Genomic DNA, 27,924 nt, shown 5'->3' with positions numbered 1-27,924 from the left:
GTGCCTTCATGCCTGTCCAGTCTACCATACTGAAAACTGATCTGCCATTGCAGAGAAACCCAAGAGCACAGTGGGTTTTTTTTTTCTTTCTTTCTTTTTTTTTTTCAAATTCTTGGGAGAAAGGGGCAAGATACTTGGCTTCAGCTACATTATATACAACACTGAGGTTTTCTTGCAGTTTAGGAATTTATTCATGAAGGAGACTGGGCCATCTGGTGTTTATATGTTTAGTCTCTGCAGTTGCATCCTGGCTCTTAATGAGGAAGAGGGCTGCCCGTAGTTGTTGGTAACAGATGATGTCTTTCCAGGAATATAATGAGTCCTCTCGTTGGATTCCTGGTGCCAGGACTTGGGACCAGCATTATGAGATAGGCTTTTTGTCGTTTTTGTCTCCATTTCATGAAGAGATGATATTTGTTAGGATCTCAGCATAGTATGGATTATATACCTGCTGGTTGTGATGCATCAGATTAACAAACTTCCAGCCTAGTTCTGCCAACTCAGGTTCAATGAAAAGGAGGCCTCCAGGGACATCTAGAAGAGATTCCTGCATGCCATGAATCAAACAGCTTTTAAGGAACAAATGTATTCGTTGTTCTGTCATAGGGAAAAAAAAGAAAAGTAGAAGAGGTTTCAGAAGAAACTCACAGTTCACTGTCCATTAACCAGTTTTATATTTTTCCTTTTTTTTAAAAAAAAATATTTATTATTTTCGTCTCTTTTTTATTATTAATTACACTTTATTCATTTTGTATCCTCCCTGTAGCTTCCTCCCTCTTCCCCTCCCAACTCCATCCTCCCTTCCCCTTTTCCATGCATGCTCCTCCCCAATTCCACTGATAGGGGAGGTCTTCCTTTCCTTCCTTCTGATCCTACTCTATCAGGTCTCATCAGGAGTGGCTGCATTGTCTCCATGTGGTGATTTGAATAAGAATGGCCCCCATAAGCCCATATTTTGAATGCTTAGTCACCAAAGAGTGAAACTTTTTGATAGGATTAGAAGGATTAGGAGGTGTGGCCTTGTTGAAGGAAGTATGCTACTGGGGTTGTGGTTTGATGTTTTAAAAGCCCATGGAGGCCTAGTTTCTTTATATTTGCATGAAGATCAGGATATAGCTTTCAGCTAATTCAGCTATTGTCTATTCCATAATATAGTATGCTCTATTCTATATCATAATTCAGCATTAAACCCAGGAAGGAGTATAGGTACCTGTAGGGTACCTTAAATTCTAAGGTCTGGTTGATTTTCCAAAATAAGATTTTGTGGTTCTAGCCTCTGTCTGTGTGTGTATGTGTGTGTCTGTTATAATTTATACATCATAATACATGCATAAATAAAAAACTGTATTTTGGGGGGCGGGGCAAGATGGCAGCGCCTGGAGGACTCTCATTCTGAGGAGCAGCACAGCAGGATTGGCACAGTGACCAGCAATCAGAAATCGCGGCCATAAAACACAAGTGGTTGTGTTTCTCAGGTGAGAGGATACCCCACGGTGGGGGATTCGATCAGCTTTAACTCACCCGGCAAAACCGCGGAAGAGATCCCCATTCCACCAGGCGCTTGATCGCCAGCCCAGAGCTACCCGCCAGCGCGATCTGGTCACGGTCCCAGACTGAACTGTGGGCCCACAACACCATAGACTGGATTTCCCAGTCGAGAGATAACGCCACGGAGCAGGAAACAATTGGGACCGACCCCAGGTTACCCAGACATCCCCTGGAAAAGACTCGGGTTCCGCGGGTGCCCCAGGAGCCAGCCCGGACCCAGAGCCGGGAGGGACAAAGGCGCCTGCCTGCACAGAGCCCTGCCTGCGCGCGTGATTCGCCTCCTCAGATAGAACTGTGGGCACCAGGGCAAAAGGGCATCAGACTGCGTGTCTCTGGCAGGAGGAAACCCCCAGTGGAGGGGGTCAGCAGCTCTAACGCTTAGGACACCCAGCACCAAAACACTTCCTGGACTCACGCAGACTCTAGTGCAGGCAGAAGCACTGTGCTCTGCCGCCATTGTTGCGTTCCCCTGGGGCACTGGGACACACACACAGCTGCATCCTCGGACCTGCAGGAGCCGAAGAGCCATTGCAGCAGCCCTCAGATACTGTGCCAGGGATCGGCCAGTTGTCCCTGGCTGGACTGCCAAAACTGTAGGAATCCCTGATCCCTCAGGGGGGCTGCACCCACAGCGTCTGGACCAGAGTGGTGCCTACATCCGCCATCCCAGACAGAGACACACAGCTTCTGGTCCAGAGTGAGGCACCCAGCCTCCAGACCAGAACAGTGCCCCCAGGCGCCAACTCAACCTAGGTGCACATTCTCCAGGTCCAAAGCAGAGCAATCAGCCTTTGGCCCAGAGACTTGCTGAGTGCACCTCCCACTTTCTCAGACAGAACTGTGCGCCCCAGGATAACAGACTGAGTTTCCCTGTTGGGAGAAAACCCCATAGCTAGGGAATCAGCAGTTTCTTCAAGAGGACTGTACATGGAAATTTAGTGAGCAGCAGCACACTAAATTTATAACAAGAAACCCAGCAGTGGGGCAGCTGTCTTGAGAAATTTTATGGGTAAGAGGAGATCCCCCCATGCCTAACATAGACCAAAGCTACTACTCAGGGCTATAAACCTGAGGTGAGCAGTGGCATCTCCGGAGAAACACTGGCCATACAGTGACCATAACCAAAAAGCAGAGAAGGACTCCTTCAGGAAAAATCATCTTCCAGCCAAGGGGATACTCCCTACCTCAGGACTCCAGGAAACACAGAAACTAACAGCCAACACCTAAATCATCAGAATGGGTAGAGGTCAGCGTAAAGGCTAAACCAACAAAAGACAGAGCAATATGGCATCTCCACAACCCAGCCATCCAGGGGCGAACAGCCCTGGACAACACAGCATAATAGAAAATCAAGAAGATGACATTACATCGATGTTGATGAAGAGGATAATAGAGGAAACAAATAAAATAGTAAAGAATTTGAGGAAGATAAAACCAAACAGATCATGGCTATCTGTAAAGAAATGGAGGAAGATAAAGACAAGCAAATTAGGGCCATCCGTGAAGAAATACGGGAAGATGCAGCCAAACAGCTTGTGGCCTTCAGAGAAGAAATAATTAAATCACTGAAAGAAATCAAAGAGACAGAGTTGAAGGAACTAAAAGAAAAAGAGGAAAATACAAGCAGACAGGTGAAGGAAGTAAACAAAACAACTCAAGACCTGAAGATAGAACTAGAAAAATTAAAGAAAACACAAATGGAGGAAATAATGGAGAGGAAGAATCTAGGGAAGAAAACAGGAACTACAGAGGTAAGCATAACCAACAGAATACAAGAAATGGAAGAAAGAATCTCAGGTGTAGAAGATACAATGGAAGAAATCGATGTATCTGTCAAAGAAAATGTTAAATCCAAAAAATTCCTGACACAGACCGTCCAAGAAATCCAAGACAATATGAAAAGACAAAACCTAAGAATACTAGGAATAGAGGAAAAAGAAGACTCCCTTTTCCAAGGCCCAGAAAATATTTTCAACAAAATCATTGAAGAAAATTTCCCCAAGTTAAAGGAGAAGCCAATAAGGATACATGAGGCCTACAGAACACCCAACAAATTTGACCAGAAAAGAAAATCCTCCCGCCACATAATAATCAAAACAATAATTATACAGAACAAAGAAAAAATACTAAAAGCTGCAAGGGAAAAAGGCCAAGTAACATATAACGGCAAACCCATTAGAATCACACCTGACTTTTCAACAGAAACTATGAAAGCCAGAAGGGCCTGGACAGATATAATGAAGACCCTCAGAGAAGACAGATGTCAGCCCAGGCTACTATACCCTGCAAGACTCTCAGTCCTCATAGACGAAGAAAACAAGATATTCAATGACAAAAACAAATTTCAACAATACCTACACACAAATCCAGCATTACAGAAGACACTGGAAGGGAAAATAGAACCCAAGAAAATTAGCTTCTGTCAAGAAAACATAGGAAATAATTAACCTTACCACAGCAAAAGAAAAAGCAACCAAGCACACAACCTTATGAACACAGCCAACATCAATATCAAAGGATCTAACAGCCACTGGTCATTAATCTCTTTCAACATCAATGGACTCAACTCTCCAGTAAAAAGACACAGATTAACAGAATGGATACATAAACAAAACCCAGCAATCTGTTGCATACAATAAACACACCTAAGACACAAAGATAGACATTACCTGAGGGTAAAAGGTTGGAAGATGACTTTCCAAGCAAATTGACCCAAGAAACAAGCAGGAGTAGCCATTCTAATATCTGATAAAATAGACTTTCAACCAAAATTAATAAAAAGAGATGAGGAAGGACACTTCATACTCATCAAGGGAAAATTCCACCAGGAAGACATCACAATCGTGAAAATCTATGCCCCAAATACAAGAGCACCCACATTTGTAAAAGAAACATTGATAAAATTTAAACCACATATAGATCCCCACACATTAATAGTGGGAGACTTCAACACCCCACTCTCAACAAAGGACAGTTAAACAAAACAGAAATTAAAAACAGAAACAGTATCTCTGACAGAGGTCATGAATCACATGGACCTCACAGACATTAACAGAACTTTACACCCAAACAAAAAAGAATTTACCTTCTTCTCAGCACCTCATGGAACCTTCTCCAAAATAGACCATATAGTTGGTCACAAAGCAAGCCTCAACAGATACAAGAAGACTGAAATAATCCCTTGTATCCTGTCTGATCACCATGGAATAAAGCTGGACTTCAACAACAACAGAAAGAGCAAAAAGCCTACACACACATGGAAACTGAACAACTTGTTACTAAATGACAGCTGGGTCAGGGAAGAAATAAAGAAAGAAATTAAAGCCTTTCTAGAACTCAATGAAAATGAAGACACAACATACCCAAACTTGTGGGACACAATGAAAGCAGTGCTAAGAGTAAAGTTCATAGCACTAAGTGCCTTCAAGAAGAAATTCGAGACAGCTCATTCAAGCAACTTAATGTCCCACTTAAAAACCCTAGAAGAAGAAGAAGCAGACACACCAAAAAGGAGTAGACGGCTGGAAATAACCAAACTCAGGGCTGAAATCAATCCATTAGAAACAAATAAAACAATTCAAAGAATCAATGAAACCAAGAGCTGATTCTTTGAGAAAATCAACAAGATCAACAAACCCTTAGCCAAGCTAACTAAAAGGCAGAGGGACACCACCAAAATCAACAAAATCAGAAATGAAAAGGGGCACATAACTACAGACACTGAGGAAATCCAAACAATCATTAGGACTTACTTCCATAGTCTATATTCAACAAAATTTGAAAATCTAAATGAAATGGACAATTTTCTTGATCGATTTGACTTACCAAAGCTGAATCAGGACCAGGTAAATCAATTAATTAGTCCTATATCCCCCAAAGAAATAGAAGCAGTCATCAAAAGTCTCCCATCCAAAAAAAGCCCAGGACCAGATGGCTTCAGCACAGAATTCTACCAGACCTTCAAAGAAGAGCTAACTCCAATTCTCTTCAAACTAGTCCACAAAATAGAAACAGAAGGAACATTACCAAACTCATTCTAGGAAGCCACAATCACCCTGGTACCTAAACCTCACAAAGACCCAACAAAGAAAGAGAATTCAGGCCAATCTCCCTTATGAACATTGATGCAAAAATACTTAACAAAATACTTGCAAACCGAATCCAAGAACGCATCAAAGATATTATCTACTATGACCAAATAGGCTTCATCCCAGGTATGCAGGGGTGGTTCAATATACGGAAATCCATCAATGTGATCCACCATATTAACAAACTAAAAGAAAAAAGAACACATGATAATCTCCCTAGATGCTGAAAAAGCATTTGACAAAATCCAACATCCATTCATGTTTAAAGTATTGGAGAGATCAGGGATACAAGGCACATATCTAAACATAGTAAAGGCGATATACAGCAAGCCTATAGCCAACATCAAATTGAACAGAGAGAAACTTAAAGCAATCCCACTGAAATCAGGGACAAGACAAGGCTGCCCACTCTCTCCATATCTCTTCAACATAGTGATAGAAGTCCTTACTAGAGCAATAAGACAGTTGAAGGAGATCAAGGGGATACAAATTGGAAAGGAAGAAGTCAAATTATCACTATTTGCAGATGATATGATAGCATATATGAGTGACCCCAAAAACTCTACCAGGGAACTCCTACAGCTGTTAAACACCTTCAGCAAAGTGGCCGGATACAAAATTAACTCAAAAAAGTCAGTAGCACTCCTGTATACAAAAGACAAAAGGACTGAGAAAGAAATTAGAGAAACAACACCATTCACAATAGCCACAAATGACATAAAGTACCTTGGTGTAACCCTAACCAAGCAAGTCAAAGACTTGTATGAAAAAAATTTCAAGTCTCTGAAGAAAGAATTAGAGGAAGATATGAGAAGTTGGAAAGATCTCCCATGCTCATGGCTTGGCAGGATTAACATAGTAAAAATGGCCATCTTACCAAAAGCAATCAACAGATTTAATGCAATTCCCATCAAATTGCCAACACAATTCTTTACAGACCTGGAAAGAAAAATTCTCAACTTCGTATGGAATAACAAGCAACCCAGAATTGCTAAAACAATCCTCTATAATAAAAGATCTTCTGGAGGTATCTCCATCCCTGATCTCAAGCTGTACTATAGAGCAACAGTTATAAAAACTGCATGGTACTGGCATAGAAACAGAATGGTGGATCAATGGAATCGAACAGAAGACCCAGAAATAAACCCACACACTTACGGACACCTGATTTTTGACAAAGATGCCAAAACCATACAATGGAAAAAAATAGCATCTTCAACAAATGGTGCTGGTCCAACTGGATGTCTACATGTAGAAAAATGAAAATAGATCCATACTTATCGCCCTGCACAAAACTGAAGTCCAAGTGGATCAAAGACCTCAACATAAAAACAGACACATTAAATCGGCTAGAAAAAAAAGTGGGGAAGACCCTAGAACTAACTGGTACAGGAGAAAACTTCCTGAACAGAACACCAACAGCACAGGCTCTAAGAGCAACAATCAATAAATTGGACCTCATGAAATTGAAAAGCTTCTGTAAAGCAAAGGACACCGTCATCAAAATAAAGCCACTGCCTACAGATTGGGAAAGAATCATCACCAACCCTTTATCTGGCAGAGGACTCATATCCAATATATATAAAGAACTAAAGAAGTTGAAAAGCAATAAACCAAGTAATCCACTTAAAAAATGGGGAACAGAGCTAAAGAGAGAATTCTCTGTAGAGGAATATCGAATGGCAGAGAAGCACTTAAAGAAATGCTCAACCTCATTAGCCATTAGGGAAATGCAAATCAAAACAACCCTGAGATTTCACCTTACACCTATCAGAATGGCCAAGATGAAAAACTCAAGGGACAACACATGCTGAAGAGGTTGTGGAAAAAAGGGGAACCCTTCTCCACTGCTGGTGGGAATGTAAACTGGTACAACCACTCTGGAAATCAATCTGACGTTTTCTCAGACAACTAGGAATAGCGCTTCCTCAAGATCCAGCCATACCACTCCTAGGCATATACCCAAAAGAGGCGCAAGTACACAAAAAGGACATTTGCTCAACCATGTTTGTAGCAGCTTTATTTGTAATAGCCAGAAGCTGGAAACAACCCAGATGCCCCTCAACTGAAGAATGGATGCAGAAACTGTGGTACATCTATACAATGGAGTATTACTCAGCAATGAAAAATAAAGAAATCATGAAATTTGCAGGTAAATGGTGGGACCTGGAAAGGATCATCCTGAGTGAGTTGTCCCAGAAGCAAAAAGACACGCATGGTATATACTCACTCATATAAACATACAATATAGAATAAACCCACTAAAAGCTGTACATCTAAACAAACTAAGCAAAAGAGAGGACCCTAACTAAAATGTTCAATCCCCATCCTGAAAGTCAAAGAGGATGGACATCAGAAGAAAAAGAAAATAGGAAACAACCTCGGAACCTGCTACCGAGGGCCTCTGAAAGCCAGAAGAAAACAGGAAACAACCTTGATACCTGCCACAGAGGACCTCTGAAAGCTTCTGCAGTATAGACTGTCAAAGCAGATGCTGAGCCTGATGGCCAACTGATGGGCAGAGTGAATGGAATTTTATGTAAGAAGTGGGAAAAAGTAAGAGCTGGAGGGGACGGGAACTCCACAAGCAGAGCAACAGAACAAGATAATTTGAACACAGGGAACTTCCCAGAGACTCATACTCCAACCAAGGACTATTCGTGGAGATGACCTGGAACCCCTGCACAGGTGTAGCCCATGGCAGTTCAGTGTCCAAGTGGGTTCCATAGTAATGGGAAGAGGGACTGCCTCTGACATAATCTGATTGGCCTGCTCGTTGATCACTTCCCCCTGAGGGGGGAGCAGCTTTACCAGGCCACAGTAGAGCACAATGCAGCCACTTTTGACGAGAACTGATAGACTAAGATCAGAAAGAAGAGGAGATCCTCCCCTATCAGTGGACTTGGGGAGTGGCATGCATGCAGAAAGGGGAGGGAGGGTGGAATCGGGAGGGGAGGACGGAGGGGCTTATGGGGGGATACAAAATGAATAAAGTGTAATTCATAAAAAATTAAAAAAAAAGAATGTGTCTCTCAAAACCCAATTATGGGAAGGGGAAGGGCTCATGGGCTATGCCTCTTTTTAAGAACTACTTTGATGGCTGCTGGAGGAGAGGGAGTCATTAGATGATGTAACACCAAGTGAGATGTTCCTGCTCCAATTGATGGTTCAACACCTATGATGATGTAGGTAATCTTCAAATTCAGGTGGTCATCAAACAAAAAAACAGGAAAGTAAGAGAAGGGATTCTCTAAAAGGGAAATTGTGGTAGTGGGAGGGCATAATAATGGCTGTACCTGATACTGATCAGTCTACACTGTGTACATGTATGACATTATCAAAGAATACACTTATTTCTTAAAAGGTAGTTTGTATAGGCGTTTCTGTGTTTGAAATTTTTACTTCTCTTAACTCTTGATCTAAGAAGTAATCTTTCTATTCAAAAACAGAAAATCACTGTAACAAAGGAAATTAAAATCCAATTTCCCCCCCTACTTAAAATTTAAACATACCAGGCTGCTTGTCCAGGAGTTCTTGGAATTTAGCTCGTTCATATTCGATAGAATGTTCCAGCAAGTATGGTCGGATGCTCTTGATAGTATAGTTTATCATATCCATTTTCATCAGGTCCAGAACCTGGGTGATGCCCCTGTCACACATGAGTAAAGAATATTTAGAGTTTGAAAGGATATCTAGTTTTCAGGAGCAGATCTCAAGGAAAGAATAATAAAATCCCAGTATTGAGAATAAGAAAGGGGTTGTAAAGTACTTACTCCAATTACAAACAGCTAGTATTTGAATATGTAGCCCAAAACTTTTTAAATTGCTTTTAAGCAGAGGCTTACTGAGAGGTGTTTGTGTCGTGAGGGATCCTTTCTGACAAATAAGAGAATTCAATTATAAAAAGATGTGAGGCTAAGAATTTAATGTTGCTCTATTTGACCGGATAATGCTTTCTCTCATGTTATAATGTGTCAAGAAAACCACCCCCTAAAGTGCAGTCACTTGGTGTTAGATGCTCCATCCTCCATAACTAAGAAATAAATCTATGCCTTTTATAAATTCCAAATCTTGAGCATTTTGCTGATAGCACAACAAAATAGACTAAGGGAGAAGAGTAAAATTGAAAAGTAGGGCTGCTGATCTATCAAATACCTGAATATATAGGAAATGGGAAGAATCTAAAATAGTTTGGAGAAACAGGCTATTAGGAAAAGGTCTGTTAATGTGAAGAGGATGTTAAGGATGACTTGAGTGAGGGCTCAGAAGAAGAGAATATTTGTACTATGTTTGATATTTTTGAACATTACTAAAGTAATCATGATCAAAATGTTGGTAGAAATATAGGTACTAAAGACCATTATGACAACGTCTGAAATGAAAATGAAGAATCAAAATGTCTTATTAGAAACAGAAAGGCTTATCATATGGAAAGTAGATTAAAAGTCCTCCTTGATATAAACTAGCAAATACCTTGAATTAATTGTGTCCACATTCAAAGTGCTTTATAGAAGGCAAGTTTTAAGAGCAATGCCCTGAGATATCAAGGAAATGACATTTCTCAGCATAATACTGAAGTAGTTACCAGGCTACTTTCAATAGCAATCTCTGCCTTGAGTTCAAAAACATATGAGACAACACACACATACACGTCTATTGGATTGGAGCTCTGGGGCAGCCTCCAAGACTCCAGCACTATAGAACTTCCCAGTACAGATGCTGCAAGCGAGACACTTGAATTGATAAGCAATTCTTACACAGGATGGATCCAATAAAACTATGGAAGTCAGGCTGACCAAGACTATTCATATACCTTATAAACACATTATAAAACAGACTAAGACATAAACAAATGCACCATTCAGGGACCAAAAGCCAGAAGGTAAATTGGTAGTAAAACTAAAAAGAGACACATAGTCTGACACTGTAGAGCTTTTTGCACTGTTACTACTCTGCTACATTCAGGAAAGGGTACTCAATGGAAAAAAAAATCACCCAACAGCTAATAATTGTCTATGAATGGTTGCAATGTGGGTTATTAATTTCCAACTCATAAACAAATCACTTTTTTTTCTTTTCTGGGTCCTAGTTTTTTAGCTGTGAGACTCTGAGAGTCTTCATTTCTGTTTCTACTTAGAGTTTAGACTGGGAGAAATAGAAAAACATTGCAGATGGGATGGATGGAATTAGTGCTATACTTAAATGTCTTAAGAGCATCATGTTAAGTTTTCATGTAATGTATGGGATACAAATGATCATTTTAAATGGCATTAAAATAAACCAGAGAGACTGTCATTGCCAAGTAAAAGGACAGGGAGTAAAAAGATGTTAGTGAGCAGTGTTTCTCAGCCTGGGATTTAGAACACGTTTTGTACACTATGTTAACAGTTAATGATGAAACTCATAGTTGGTCAAAGTGATAAAATAAGTGATTGCTGATTACCCAGACATAAATAGGACATGTATATCACCCACTTCATGGTCCATGGGGCATTATAGAAGAGAGGATGGAAAGACTGTTAGAGCCAAAGGATAAAGAGGAGTGCTAGGAAATGATGTCTTCTGGATTTAGCAAGGCCATTGCAATCATGAACACAGAGCAGGTGCAGCTACTTGGGCATATCCTGCATAAAGCCAGACAAAATTTCAGAAGAGGAATAACTGGGAGGAGGAAAGGGATCATCAGGATTGGAAGGACAATATCCACTGTATCATGTATGAAATTCAAAAATGTTTAAAGGGGGAGGGGCTGGAGAGATTTCTCAGTCATTAAGGGACTTGCTGCTCTTACAGAGGCCTGGACTCATTTCCAGCACTCACATAGTGGGTTAAGAACATCCATGACTCCAGTTGCAGAAGACCCAACAACTTTTTCTGGCCAGAGCAAATACTAGACATACAAATGGTGCATACATTTTAACAGGAAAAATATTCATACATATAAAATAAATATAATTTGTTAAAAATAAAAAAGTGAAAAAATATGTTAGTTATACAGCACAGGAATACAAGTATGACAGAGTCTATAGTAATATTTGGATCAAAGTTTTCTTTGATGGTACATAAGGCAGATTTAGGGAGCAGCATATGCTATGATTTAAAAATAGTTTGCTGCTCCAAAACTACTAAACATTAAACTCAACTGTGAGATACTGAAAGGGTGGAAAGCTTAATTCAACTATGGAGTTTATGGATGAATCCTCTAGACGGTGACCAAGATTACACGAGAATGGTGGACTAGAACCTCCATGGATTGAATACAAGTGATTTCACAAAAAAGAAAAAACTAGGACACACACACACAGGATTTTCTTTCATTGTGTGGTGTTCTGTAATACCTTGAGATTCCATTAGCAACAAAAGCTTTCATCGGAATCAGTCCCTCAACCTTGGACTTCTAAGAAGAGAGCCAAAATACGTTTTGTTTTTTTTTTTCTTTGTAATCTACTTATACTGTGATGGAACATTGTTAACAACAGACAATAGATAAAACAGCATGACTATATTCTTGCCTTAGTAACTGTACTGGATCCTTTATGCTTTCTAGTTTCTGTACGGCTTCATCTCTAACTGGTGCACACATGAGAGCCATCAAGTTGAGGATATAATTTGAGAGATGAGGAACATCCAGAGCTCCGTGTTCAGTTTCTTGTTTGAGAAGATCCATGTCTAATGCTTCTTCAATCTCATTTCTTAGATGGTTCTGACGTGGTAATAGCAGTGACACCAAAATCTGCTCACAAAAGAAAACCAACGGAGCCATATTATGTTTAGAATCTTAAACTTACACCCACGGAACAGTGCTTTCAGGTTAAAGGCATATCAGACTTTTTTTCTAGGGGTCAATAAAGTGGGTCTCTAAATTTCTTAGACAGTTATTTCTCTTTGTTTAGAAGACAATTATAATTCTAAGCTTCACAGAAATTATTTATAGCAATAGTGACTATTTTCAAGTGAGAATGACATTAAGAACATGAAAAAAAATGAGAATGGAAAACAATTAAGTACAGGTTACAACAATATATGTACCTGCACAAAATAAGGATGTATTCTCAACAAAGATCAAACGGCCTCTGTCTCCCAAGTGCTGGGATTAAAGGTGTGTACCACCAGCACCAGGCAAGCAAAGTATTTTTAAGTGGTCACTTAAAATAACTTTCTGACTCAAAATGTAAGTACCTTTTGAGTAATAGCTCTCATTACTCTTTGTGCTTTTGGAACACTTAAAACATAGTGGAATTTGAGTAAAAATACATTTTTATTGAATGATCCATTATGTTATTAAATAAAGTAACACCCTAACCTTCAAACTATATCTCATACAAGTAAAATGGGAGTCAATCCATCCCATATGCATTCATAAAGTAAGCTATTGTGAACATTAATAATCCTAATATTAGTAATCCAGGCTATAAGGTACGGGGACTTTGCATCAACAGAGAGAAGGCTGGCTACTCACTTGTTTTATGTTGTTTATAAGTTCAAGAGCACAAGAAAAGTCAGGAGGAGTACTTGACAGTTGATTTTTCAAGTGGTCCCAAAATGCATTGCACATTGTCTCCACAAACTTGTTTTCTAGACTATTAAGAAAGTTAAATGTGTAAATTGATCTTTACCTAGAGACTTGATACAGGATCATGATCCCTCAAACAGTATTTAAAATCATTAAAATAAAAACATTAAAGTGATAAGCCAAGGAGGTGCTATGTTTAGATTTAAGAAATGCTGCAAAACCTACAGTCTCAGATTAAAAACAAACAAATGAAACCCAAAAATATAAATATTAAAAAAAAAACATACAAGAAAACCTTGGATCTTCTCAAAAAAGTACCAGAGTGCAGGTTAGTCTCTGTCTTCCTGCTTCCATTCCCTACTCTCTCCCTCCCTCCCAAAATCTCCGTGTGTCTCTTTTTCTCTTTCTCTCTCCCCCTCTCAATAGACCTCTCTGTCTCTTTACCCCCATCAATATTTTTCTGTGTTTGTGTCTATATCTACTCTCACTCACTCTCACTCTGATCACTCTCTCCTCTTGCTCCTTCCATCCATTCCCCCACTTCCTGCTTTTCTTTTCTCCTTTCCCTCCCTCTACCTCCCCATTCAGAAGAATATAAACTAAAATTGGACTTTGACTTCTGACTGTAATCCTACCTCTAGCCTATATGTGTGACTATGTATTTATATTTCTACATACATAGTATGTGGTATTTTCGTCAGGTCTGAAGTATAGGAAAGGATTGTTTTGTGTTGATAATACTGAAGGATTTCATACACTTCACAGAAAGTCTAAATAAAATTTACTTTCCCCTTTCAGACCTTATTTCTCATTTCATTTACCTTATTTCTAAAAACCAGAAATCTTACTTTTTTATAAGAAAATGCACATTTTATTTTTAAATACAAATGATAAAAAAATAATTAGTTTCTCCCTCAACACACCAATCTACCTTGTGAAAGGCAATCACCTACCACCCATCTCACATGTGCCAAAGTTTTGCATTCCACTGTCCTTATTCATTTTATCCGTTCTGTCAACAAATCCAGACAGTCTGTTTCTTAAGTGTCTCTGAAACCCATCTTAGCCAAACATCATGCCACACCTGTATATTTAAGATAGCCTAGAAAATGACCATTTTCCCCTAAAATGTGACGTGTCCTTGCTAAAAATCAATGATTTTCCCAAGATCCAAATCTGCTTATCATATCCTGTCCATCTAATATCTTTTAAGAGCTTGATAACAGAAGCCAGATATATAATCTCAATGACTCAAGGTGATTCTATTCTGTCAAGTCTCCATAACTTTGAATCCTTCCTTCTCCAAACACTTTGCACTGGAACAACAGTAATCGGTTTGGATCAAGTAGTAATTATTTTCTACCTTTCTATGCCCTTGAAGAAACATTTCCTCTTAGAGTACTTTTCACAATAGACAATCTAAAATGTATCTGTTCATACTCTTGAGATTCAACTCAAACAGTATGATTTCAAGACAGTCTTCCCTGATAGGCTGCCAAGCAATTCTATACTACTAATTCCATTCACTAGCTATGAGAGAATTTACCCCTCTTCACAATAGCTCTCTGATTATCTGTTCTACAGGAACCTCTTGGTTAAATTCACTGGTGTTTTGCCTGCATGTATGTCTCTGTGAGAGTGTCAGATACCCTGGAATTGGAGTTACAGTTATTAGCAGCCATATGGGTGCGCTGGGAATTGAATCCATGTCTCTAGAAGAGCAGCCACTCTAAATTAAATAATTATACTGATTACTCTGTTCTATTTGATACTTTTTAAGATAAACTCGAACCCCATGTTTTAATAAAACAAATCAAATATGACACAAAATCATCTACACTGTGTAACTATACCAAGAAAAACAGATAGACAGACAGACAAAGAAGAATATATACCTTTCTTTTGCATTTTTATTAATTATTATTATTTACTACAATTTATTCACTTTGTGTCCTGGCTATGGTCCCCTCCCTTGTCTCCTCCCAACTGAACCCTCCCTCCTTCTTCTCCCCCTATGACTCTCCCCTAGTCCACTAATAAGGGAGGACCTCTTCCCCGTCTATCTGACCCTAACCTATCAGGTCTCATCAGGACTAGCTGTATTGTCTTCCTCTGTGGCCTGGCAAGCCTGCACCCCACCTCTCAGGGGAGAAGTGATATACCTTCCTTGAGGTAAATAATTCTCTTCTACCACGAAATTTTGGTTTACTATGATTTCATGAGCAATACTCAATTTGGAAACTTCATTAACTGTCTCTATATCTTCAGTTGAAAGTATTGCAGGCTGGCTCTCTGGAAGAAACACACAGCACAGCAGTTATCAAAAGCGATCCCACACAAATTTGCTATTAGAGAACAAACTATGCACATAGACAAAATTATATTAAGAAAGTGTGCAGTATATAATTGTGCTGTTGAAAATGTGGACTGATTTTTCCCTGTCAGTAGATCCTAATTGCCTGTAACTCTTCATCTAGAAATTGATCTTTGTAATATTTTACCTATCCACGTTTAGATGAAAACTAGTATTGTCATTTTGCAGGTCTTGTTTAGGTGACTGTATTGTTCCAAATACATGGGTGTAGCTCCCTGTCATATATAAAAGACAGTCCAGATGTCCTGGTTTTCTGGTACCCCTTTACCACACCATTATCAGAGCATTGGGTGTAGAGGTTGTGCCCAATGATAGATTATCCAATCCTAAAGGGTCATCCCTAAATGCATATATGAACAGCACTAAATGGACTTGCACTCTGTATTTATACATGTTCATACACATGGATACATGTACACAACTGCTTGTAGTTCTAGCTTCAAGGGATCCAGGGCCCTGTTCTAGCCTCCACAAGTACCTGTAGTCATATACACATACCCTCCACAAACATACACAATTATACATAATTAAATCTTTTTCTTCAAAAAATTGTCACAAAATATATTGAACTAAATGACGAAAGGCTTATGTTTTTATACCTATGAGATTTTGTGTCTGTGTGCTGCCTATAGTGATGCTAGCATTATTTTGTTACTAAGCATTTTTCTGAATAAACTTTTGAACTTAAAGCTCAAAAATTATGTATAATGGTCCAATCATAGGCTATCAATCTCCCAATGTCTCACAAAACCTCATTTGTGGTCCAATAGTAAAATTCTACAATAGCACATTTTAAAAAGATCAAAAAGACACCTACACAAATGGAGTTTATACTCTATGCAAGGATTTATTCAGATTCTTTAGTCCTCAAAATCAAGATTCATCAGAGGAATCTGAGATTCATTTGACATTTCAATACTTGAGATATTCTGAACTCTGTAAGACACTGTGAAGAAGTCCGTTTATAAATAACAGAATTTTTAGCTGATATAAAAGAAAAACTTCCACGTGAGACAGCAAAATTATATTCAAAGGGGAGAAGCAAGATGGCTGAATTGAAGTATCCAGCACTTAACTGCTCCCGTACAAAGTGGAATCAAAACCACACAGTCTAGGGCTACATGTTGTTATAAGAGGCTAAAGGAGAACATTTGAATTCAGGAGAAAAAAAGGGGGGAAATTTTGTAAAGTTTGGATGCAGGTGAAACAGAATTAGAGAAACAAAATATTCCTTCACCTGCTTGTCCCAGACACTGGGACTCCTAAGGGAAAGTTTTGCAGCTCTCAGCCTAAATAGATAAGAAGCTTGAAATGTACTAAGCAGTTTGGCCATGCAGAAAGACTGACTTCCCAATAGTACCTGGTGATGGCAGAAGAAATCTGTGCTATTGTCAGGAGATATTTAAGAACATTATTTTCTACTTTTCTTGTGCTTTAAGTAAATCAAAAAGTCCAAATATGAATCTCTGAAGTCCGCAACATTTCCTTTTTCTGGCTTTGTGGTTAACTGATTCATGAGCCAAACTTGGCTCATTGTGGATGGATGCTGACTCAGACCTATTGGGTGCTATTTAATAAGGAAGGGGAACTGCAAGAGTAAGGAAAAGGGAAGGCACCATCCACAAGGACCAGGGAATCAGGACACTCTACGACTATGTGGCTCGTCGAGGTGGATTTTTGTTGGTTTCCAAACTACTGGAAGCTGGCAACACCAATCCCGCCACCTTTCTTTTAATGCCAGATATAGATGGCTGTTACTAACAAGGTGGAGAGAACTACTAAGTTTCCACTGTTCATATACCCCATAGAGGCATTCTGTGGCACATTTTGGTCGCCTGGCCTGAACTCTGTGTCCAAGGCATACAAGATAAAAAGAGCTGGAGAGAATTTTTCCCAATGTCATCCACATCCCGCTTTTCCTCACTCCTCCAAGCACCTCCCCCAAAAGAAAGTCTACCTATTTTGAGTCACAACCAACTTCTATAAATCTATGGTTCATACTACTTATGTAAAAGTTCTGTCAAGAAACAACCCTAACCTTAAATCTTCTTCCAGGGCACATGGCCAAAGAAGTCCCAGACAGAAGCTTAGCCGAGAGCAGGCTGCATTCCATGTGTTCTTTTTCCTGAGACCTTTTCAGCTAAGAAGAATTATTCCTGACTCTAACTGCAGTATACTACTGCTATCTGATGTGTGTTGGACACTAAAAATGAAAGTTTTCTCTTAAACATCATCCAGTACACAAGAAAAGCTAAAGATGGTATTCAAAATTCCCCTCCTGGGTAAACATGAATACAACAGTGGCAAAAACAAACAAACAAAAACAAAAAAACAAAACAAAACAAAACAAAAAACTTATAGGAAAATGGCCTGAGACTAGGGAATACTGTCAGAAAGGAAACTTTGGCCATAATATCCTTCTCAACAGGAAGAATACACATATTGAACATATTTGAATTAGTGAAATCAGCAGCAATGTCCCCTTAGCAAAAGACACTCCATAGATAGAAATCATGTCATTCGCATAACCATGAAACATTGGCTGAAGGAATAATTTCTACATAGTGTTATTCCTTTTCCATTTGTTGTATTTCCTTATTGTTTTTATTTACAATGTTGTACTTTAATTGTTAAGGTCTCCTGTCTTAATCTGTATTTGACTGTCCTTTCTCTATCTGCAACATCTTTCCTACCTCTACAACAGTTTCTCTTACTATTCTCATAACTATCACCCAAACAATTTCATTCTGATGTTACTAACCTTCTTCCTATTTCTTCATTTCACTATTCAAATATTAACACATTTTACTCCAAAACAAACAAAAGCTATTAACTTTATTTTCTTAAGCCAGTACCATAGTGTTGCTTTTTCTGAATCCTATCATGGACATTAGGTGAAGTTAGTGCAGGAGAGTCTTCTATTGCTAGTCAACAAATGTAATGCTATTAAATCTATGAGTGTGTTTATTCTCTGCCCTAAACACCAGAAGAAAACAAATAATAAATAATGACAGCTTATCAGGAAAATTCATGTAAAATAGAAGACTGGAGAAAGAGGAAAAAATAGGAACAGAAACATCATAATGACATCGGCCCTCTCATCTGCACCACTAAGACAGGAAAGCACAAAATGATGCTTTAAACTCTGAAAGTAAATCAATGTCAACTGTCAAGATTGCTATATCCAGAAAAGTTACTGATGAAGAAATAAGAACATTTTAAGACAAGCATAAATTAAGGCAATTTAGGACAATTAAACCAAGACTGTTAAATGCTTAAAGAAATGTTCTCCATGATGAAAGCAGTATTATCTACAAGGAGAGGGGGATAGATGATGAACCAGGAAAGATTCTATCCTGTCCAACATGAGAGATCAGCAAACTCCTAACATGTATATGGGAGAAAGTGACTAGCTGCCAATAGTCTAACCAGTTCGAACAGAATCCAACAAAAGCATAAGAACTAAAACCTTGCTCAAAAATGGTAAAATAAAATATCCTCATCTCACCAGTATAAAATCATAGACTGACGGAATTTAAAAAAAAATTCATTTTCATGAGGTCCCATTTATTGATTGTTGCTCTTAGAGCCTGTGCTGTTGGTGTTCTGTTCAGGAAGTTGTTTCCTGTACCAATGAGTTCAAGGTTCTTCCCCACTTTTTCTTCTAACAAGTTTAGTGTGTCTGGTTTTATGTTGAGGTCTTTGATCCACATGGACTTTAGTTTTGTGCAGGGTGATGAATATGGATCTATTTGCATTTTTCTACATGTAGACATCCAGTTAAACCAGCACAATTTGTTGAAAATGTATCTTTTTTCCATTGCATGGTTTTTGATTCTTTGTAAAAAATAAAGTATCCATAAGTGTGTGGGTTTATTTCTGGGTCTTCTATTTGGTTCCATTGATCCACCATTCTGTTTCTAAGCCAGTACCATGCAGTTTTTATTACTGCTGCTCTATAGTACAGCTTAAGATCAGGGATGGAGATACCTCCAAAAGAGGTACTGCCACTGCTGCCCCCCATGATAAACACAACCTTTCCTGCTTCAGTCTGCTGCCTTCACAGTGAACTGTCTGTATATTTTGGACACTTTGTATTAAGAGCACTTAATTCCAAGAAGCCAGCCAATTCTAATCAGAGCGATGTAGCCTCCAATGACCCTAACCAATCCCTATTGAGGTTCAATAGCTGAGGGGTCAGGAGTCTACTGGCATACCATCCCAGATGGCCTTGATCTATTCTGATTGGGCCTGGCTGGTACTTGAATAAGCTGGGGCAGATTTAGTGTCTATCTGTTTGGCTAATCTGACGCCATGACAGGCTTCTTTTCTCCATTTTGTCTGAGTATGCCTGAGTTTCTGTTTTTCAGACTTCAAAGAATTCCTGGAAAAGCCACAACCAATCAGCTTACAAGTTGACCAAAAGCTATGTTTATGAATACATGACCTTGCTGTTCCCAAAGTAAAGCACTGCAGGCCCTAACCAATCAAATTAAAGGTCAACACATAAGTAAAAGCCAAACAGCAATAGTCCACAAGGTCCCCAGCAACTATGGAAAATCCTTAAGCAATCAGCCAATCCTAAACCCTCTAGTACCTTTATGTCATTCCTGACTGATTAGTTTAACAGCTACCACATAAAGCCCCTAACTGTCTATTAAAAGAGCCTATGAACTCACTTCTGTGTCACCATTTTGCCCTAATAATGACCCCAGCATGCTGGTAACGTCTGCAAAATAAACCCCACCAATCCCTGAGCAAGAAAACAGACCAATCCTTGAATAGGAAAGCTCACCAATCCCTGAGCTTACCACAGCTCAGGACCTGAAATCCCACCAATCCACACTCTGGAAATCCCTGCCCCAGAAAGCACTGCACCCCTAAGAATTCCTATATAAAAGCTGTTTGACCCAGTTCCCTGTTGCCTTCTCCCAGGAGCAGACGCAGCCACTCCTGCATTCACCCCTTCAATAAATCTCTTTTAAGAGATTTACTGCTTACTGTGATTCACCCATCAGAGGAAGAAGAGAAGAAATGAAGGAATGGAGCACAGGCTCCTAGGCTCATCAGCTCATCAGGAGCTGGGTGACTCTCCCATGGGAGCTGCAAGAACTGGAGAAAGAGCAGAATTTAGGCTCCTAGGCTCCTCAGCTCATCAGGGGCTGGGCAACCGCGGGGCTGCAATGTCTCTGCTGAAGAGGTTTCATGGGTTTCCATGCCTTAGGATACCCTTGGGACACTGTCCCACCCAGAGCTGTGAGGTTCCTGGGATCCTGTGTCTCAGGATACCCTTGGGACTTCGTCCCACTTCAGAGCTCAGGCACCTTTCCAGTCCTCATAGCTGTGACTCAGATTTGTGACCCTTGGAGTTGTGAGTGGTCTGCATACCTTTCCATCCATCAGGAGGGCACAAAATATAATAACGAAAATAACAACACAAAATAACCACACAAAAATAACAACAGAAAGAATTAAGAGCCAGAGATGGGAGAGGTGTAGTGTAAAATACTGTCTTCTGGGTATGTTATAGCCATTGCAACCATGCACCCATGGTATATACCCATACAATATCCACACAAGATCAAGTCCATCAACTTGTCATGGTAGATTGGGACTGGGGATCATGAGGTCCCACTCCACTCTGAGGAGCTTTAGACAGTTAACTGGCTACTGAGGGTGGGTGTAGACCATTTTCACAGCTGATAAGATCCACCCTAATGCCAAGAAATAACGCCCACCCATCCTTATTCAAGGAACTTTATTTAAATTTATTTAATCACAAAAGTGAGCATGAAAGTAGAAGGGAGACTAGTTGGACACAAGAAATAGTTCAACAGGACAAGAGAAAATAATAAGAGGTAAATCTTATCAAGATATATTATAGCCATATATGAAATTGTGCATAAAACCTCTTATTTCATAAGTGTATGAAATTGTCCTAATTTTTTGTAAAAATCAGAAGCTTTCTATATATCAGTAATAAATTTAGAGATAAGGAACTCATTAAAGTAATCCCATCAAAATAGTCTGAAAAATGCCCTAGAATAAATTTCCCCACGTATGTGTAAGATCTATGAAATGAGTATTACAAAATGCTGAAAATACAAATCACTAGAGAGACACTAAAAGCTGGAAAGTCTTATGTTCATGGATCAATAGATGACAACAACACAACTGACGAGTTATTGGTAACTTAGTGTGTAGCCATCTACTTGGGAGAGTAGTTGACCTACTATGGGACACATTCTAAAAGAAAACTGGTTCTCTGTACCCCAGAAGGTATCAAGTATCAAAAGCTTCACAACTAAGGGTGAAATTTCTTCTCTCACCTATTCTGGGTTGAGCTTGTGCAGATCTTGTGTATGCCATCACAATCACTGTTAGTTGATACAGGAAACTGCCTTGTTGTGTCTGCTTTATATTTCCCATATCTTTAAGTAATTAAAACACTAATAAGGCTTCAAACACAGATAATTATATTTTGTCTCTAAAATTAAAATTTAATTTTACTTACCAACCAAGGTCCTAGTCCCAACAAGTAAAGATGAAAGTGAAAGAAAAACAAAACAAAAAAAAAATGAATATAAAAAAAGGATAGGCAAAGCAATGAAAGAAAAAATGGCTCTTTGCAAAAGGCTTTTTCTCTATCCCTTAAAGGCACCTAGACCACAGTTTCCTGATCTTTTAACCTGCCATAACAACTTTCATTACCAGCCCACCTGGACAGTGGCCCTCTGAAGTGGTCTTATCATCTTGGCTCTTCCTTGATGTTTCAGGTTTTTGGACTCCATTTTTTGACTGACTGGACTCTTTCTTGGATGGAATTTTCTTGTTTGTGGGCATGTTGGTGGTTATCTGGAATGGAAGAAAAAAAAGAGAGGGACATGTGTGGAACATATGGCTCTGACTCAAGGACAAGGTGGGAGAAGCTCTCCAAATGCTGTGGCAGGCCTTCCTGACTAGACTTATTATTCCTTGTTGAGGGTAAAGGTACATCTAGGGCCTCTAAGAGAAAGAACCCCTAGAAAGAACCACTGTCCTCAAAAATACCTTAAGAATAACTTGGGACTAGTGGAACTTTCTTTACTAAAATATAAGAGTAGCATTAGTGTTAAGCAAGCAAAAGAGAAACCATGATCCAAAAAATGGACTCAGGTGAAGGATGACCCAACACTTTTGCAGCCAAACTAGAAAACAATTCTTCCTCTTGAATTGTTTCCAGTCTACTTAGAGGTTTGGCATCCTAAACTTTGACAACAGGGCACACCCATACACAAAACCCTAAGTACCTTCATTACTTACCTCTTTCTGGTCCTGTGTGTTAGACTGCCTTTTCCTGTGATGACTTCCTTCACTATTGAAAATCCCTTTGTTTCCCTAGTTGAGGACTCAATGGAACATGCCATAGCAAGCCATGGGAGAGGGGATATCATCAGGGAAGGCTTTGGCAGAACAATTTTGATAATGAGGCCATATGGAGCAACCCCCCTACACATGACACTATGTGAGAGAGTCCAAAATGAGTCACAAAGGATCCTGGACTTCCAGGAAACAAGGTGGGAGTTATTTTATACCCAAGGTTCCCCAGAAAACATGGCAGACAAACAAGTTCACATTATGATACAATAAAGGCAAAGAAGCTAAAATTTCCTGGGTGAGGCTTTCAGGCTGCTGTCCTTCTCAGATTAGAATTAAACTCTAGCTGTTGACTTCATCTAAAATCAAGAAACTGTTCAAAGCTTTTAGTCCTACTTCTTCGGACAAGAGCTTATAGTTTGCAAATAACTATTTTAGAAGGAAAAGAAACATTCTTGTTTAATTTCATGCTGTTCAAAAGTCTGAGTAGTGGTGGCCCATGCCTTTAAGCCCAGCATTTGGGAGGCATAGGCAGGTCAATCCCTGTGAGTTTGAAGCCAGCCTGGTCTACAGATCAAGTTCCAAGACAGCCAGGGCTAGACAAAGAAACCCTGTCTCAAAACCCTCTCCCCTTCCAAAAGAAGAGGTCTCTTTCTATCTTCCATTGATCATGACAACGAAATACGAAGAAAGTTACAAAAATCTAGACTAGTATTTGCTTGTTTTTTTGAGGAAATGTGTTCACAGAAGGCAATAGAGGGAAGTGCTCCAGACTTTAGTAGAAGGACCCCCCAGACCTTAGCATGACTGAATCCATGATGGAAGTACCATTCAGTCCATAAAACTCAGCACATAGAAAGCAGCACTTGCTAAAATGAAAACAAAGGCCTAATCCATCAAAGTTCATATAGTTCTAAGATAATATCTGAATATACTAACTTTGCTCTTTCAGTTCTTCTTCTGGCTAATTGTTCTCTTTAACTGAAAAATGTCTACCCAAAATATATAGGACAGGAAAGGATTTATTTCACTCAAAGTTCCATATAACAGTTCGTCATCAGAAACACAGAGGGCAGGTACTCAAACAAGGCAAGAACCTGGAGGCAGAAGCTGATGGAGAGACCATGAAAGCTTATGTGCTTTCTCAGCCCAGAATATATTTTGGGGCTGAAAAGCTCACCATGAGAAACGCTCAAAGCTACAATGGGATCCCAGACACCCAGTGTAGTATTGGCTCAGCTAATAAAAACGTTTTATTTTTTTATTTATTTTTGTTTTTTTATTATTATTAATTACACTTTATTCACTTTGTATCCCCCCATAAGCCCCTCCCTCATACCCTCCCGATCCCACCCTTCCTCCCCCTTCTTCACGTGTGCCCCTCCCCAAGTCCACTTATAAGGGAGGTCCTCCTCTCCTTCCTTCTGATCTTAGTCTATCAGCTCACATCGTGAGTGGCTGCTTTGTCATCTTCTGTGGCTTGGTAAGGTTGTTCCCCCCTAAGGGGGACTTGACCAAAGAGCAGGCCAATCAGATTATGTCAGAAGCAGTCCCTCTTCCCATTACTATGTAACCCACTTGGACACTGAACTGCCATGGGCTACATCTGTGCAGGGGTTCTAGGTTATCTCCATGCATGGTACTTGGTTGGAGTATGAGTCTCTGGGAAGACCCCTGTGTTCAAATTTTCTTGTTCCGTTGTTCTCCTTGTGGGGTTCCTGTCCTTTGCAGCTCTTTCTATTTCCCACTTCTTACATAAGATTCCATGAACTCTGTCCAACAGTTGGCCATAAGTCTCAGCATCTGCTTTGGTAGTCTGCAGGGTAGAGCCTTTCAGAGGCCCTCTGTAGCAAGTTCCTAGCTTGTTTCCTGTCTTCTTCCTCTTCTGATGTCCTTCCTCTTTGCCTTTCAGGATGGGGATTGAGCATTTTAGTTAGGGTCCCCTCTCTTGCTTTGTTTCTTTAGATGTACAGATTTTAGTGGGTTTATGCTATGTTGCATGTCTATACGAGTGAGTATATACCGTGTGTGTCTTTTTGCTTCTGGGACAACTCACTCAGGATGATCCTTTCCAGGTCCTACCATTTACCTGCAAATTGCATGATTTCCTTATTTTTCATTTCTTAGTAATATTGCATTGTGTAGATGTACCACAATTTCTGCATCCATTCTTCAGTTGAGGGCTATCTAGGCTGTTTACAGCTTCTGGGTATTACAAAAAAGCTACTACAAACATGGTTGAGCAAATGTCCTTATTGGGAATTTGCGCCTCTTGGATATATGCCTAGGAGGAGTGGTATGGCTGGATCTTGAGGAAGCACTATGCCTGTTTATCTGAGAAAGTGCCTGATTGATTTCCAGAATGGTTGTACAAGTTTACATTCCCACCAGCAATGGAAGAAGGTTCCCCTTTCTCCACAACCTCTCCAGCATGTGTTGTCATTTGAGTTTTTGATCTTGGCCATTCTGATGGGTGTGAGGTGAAATCTCAGGGTTGTTTTGATTTGCATTTCCCTAATGGCTAATGAGGTTGAGCATTTCTTTAAGTGCTTCTCTGCCATTTGATATTCCTCTACAGAGAGTTCTCTGTTTAGCTCTGTTCCCCATTTTTAACTGGATTACTTGGTTTGCTGCTTTTCAGCTTCTTTAAAGACAAAAGGGCTGAGAAAGAAATTAGGGAAACAACACCCTTCACAATAGCCACAAATGACATAAGGTACCTCGGAGTAACCTTAACCAAAGAAGTCAAAGACTTGTATGAAAAAAATTTCAAGTCTCTGAAAAAAGAATTAGAAGAAGATATGAGAAGATGGAAAGATCTCCCATGCTCATGGCTTGGCAGGATTAACATAGTAAAAATGGCCATCTTACCAAAAGCAATCTACAGATTCAAAGCAATTCCCATCAAATTACCAACACAATTCTTTACAGACCTGGAAAAAAAATTCTCAACTTCATATGGAATAACAAGCAACCCAGAATTGCTAAAACAATCCTCTACAATAAAAGATCTTCTAGAGGTATCTCCATCCCTGATCTTAAGTTGTACTACAGAGCAACAGTAATAAAAACTGCATGGTACTGGCATAGAAACAGAATGGTGTATCGATGGAATTGAATAGAAGACCCTGAAATATATCCACACAATTTATGGACACCTGATCTTTGACAAAGATGCCAAAACCATACAATGGAAAAAAGACAGCATCTTCAACAAATGGTACCGGTCTAACTGGATGTGTACATGTAGAAAAATGGAAATAGATCCATACTTATCACCCTGCACAAAACTGAATTCCAAGTGGATCAAAGACCTCAACATAAAACCAGACACATTAAATCGGCTAGAAAAAAAAGTGGGGAAGACCCTAGAACTAACTGGTACAGGAGAAAACTTCCTGAACTGAAAAGCTTCTGTAAAGCAAAGGACACTGTCATTAAAACAAAGCGACTGAGACTGGGAAAGGACCTTCACCAACCCTCTATCTGACTGAGGGCTCATATCCAGAATATATAAAGAACTAAAGAAGTCCTTTCCCAGTCTGTATGCTGTCGTTTTGTTTTGATGACATTCTTTTGCTTTACAGAAGCTTTTCAGTTTCATGAGGTCCCATTTATTGATTGTTGCACCTAGAGTTTCTGCTGTTGGTGTTCTGTTCAGGAAGTTCTCCTGTGCCAATGAGTTCTAGGCTCTTCCCCAATTTTTCTTCTAACCAATTTAGTGTGTCTGATTTTAAGTTGAGGTCTTTGATCCACTTGGACTTTAGTTTTGTGCAGGGTAATAAATATGGATCTATTTGCATTTTTCTGCATGTAGATATCCAGTTGGACCAGCACCGTTTGTTGAAGATGCTATCTTTTTTCCATTAAATGGTTTTGGCTTTTTTGTCAAAAATCAGATATTCATAGGTGTGTGGATTTATTTCTGGGTCTTCCATTCGGTTCCATTGATCCATCATTCTGTTTCTATGCCAATACCGTGCAGTCTTTATTACTATTGCTCTGTAGTCCAGCTTGAGGTTAGGGATGGAGATATCTCCAGAAGACCTGTTGTTGTACAGGATCGTTTTGGAAATTCTGGGTTTTTTGTTTTTCCATATGAAGTTGAGAATTGTTCTTTCAAGATCTATAAAGAATTGCATTGGTATTTTGATGGGAATTGCATTGAATCTGTAGATTGCTTTTGGCAGAATGGTCATTTTCACTATGTTAATTCCTACTGATCCATGAGCACGGGAGATCTTCCATCTTCTGATATCTTCTTCAATTTCTTTCTTCAGAGACTTGAAGTTTTTTATCAAACAGGTCTTTCACTTGCTTGGTTAGAGTCACACCAAGGTACTTTATGTTATTAGTGGCTATTGTGTAGGGTGTTGTTTCCCTAATTTCTTTCTCAGCCCTTTTTCTCTTTGGTATACAGGAGGGCTTCTGATTTTTTTGAGTTCATTTTGTGTCCACCCACTTTGCTGAAGGTGCTTATCAGCTGAAGATGTTCTCTGGTTGAATTTTTTGGGTCGCTCATGTATACTATCATATCATCTGCAAATACTGATACTTTGACTTCTTCCTTTCTTATTTGTATCCCCTTGATTTCTTTTAGTTTTCTTATTGCTCTAGCTAGGAATTCAAGTACTATATTGAAGAGATACGAAGAGAGTGGGCAGCCTTGCCTTGTCCCTGATTTCAGTGGGATTGATTTAAGTTTCTCTCTGTTTAGTTTGATGTTGCCTATAGGCTTGCTGTATATTATCTTTACTATGTTTAGGTTATGTGCCTTGTATCCCTGATCTCTCCAATACTTTAAACATGAATGGGTTTTTGAATTTTTTTTCAAATGCTTTTTTGGCATCAAAGGAGATGATCATGTGATTTTTCCCCTTCAGTTTATTTATATGGTGGATTACATTGATGGATTTCTGTATATTGAACCATCCATGCATGCCTGGGATGAAGCCTATTTGGTCATGGTGGATAACATCTTTTATGTTTTCTTGGATTCGGTTTGCAAGTATTTTATTAAGTATTTTTGTATCAATGTTCATAAG

General features: G+C 39.3%; 1 protein-coding gene across 1 annotated transcript; it reads right to left on the bottom strand.

Annotated features, from left to right (window-relative positions):
- Nucleotides 1-397: 397 nt before the first annotated feature.
- On the bottom strand, nt 398-22,366 carry LOC129677658 (T-complex protein 11 X-linked protein 2-like). The gene is made up of 6 exons (XM_055608303.1): nt 22,243-22,366; nt 15,312-15,441; nt 13,096-13,216; nt 12,149-12,369; nt 9,149-9,285; nt 398-597 (listed from the first exon to the last, which is right to left on the bottom strand). The coding sequence occupies exons 1-6, from the start codon at nt 22,364-22,366 to the stop codon at nt 398-400; spliced, it is 933 nt and encodes a 310-aa protein (XP_055464278.1).
- Nucleotides 22,367-27,924: the final 5,558 nt, after the last annotated feature.

This window comes from Psammomys obesus, unplaced genomic scaffold, assembly GCF_907164565.1.
Source record: "Psammomys obesus unplaced genomic scaffold, mPsaObe1.curated_primary_1811, whole genome shotgun sequence".
Lineage (NCBI taxonomy): Eukaryota > Metazoa > Chordata > Mammalia > Rodentia > Muridae > Psammomys > Psammomys obesus.
Note: the sequence above shows the minus strand (reverse complement) of the source record. Positions and strands in the feature narration are given on the sequence as shown.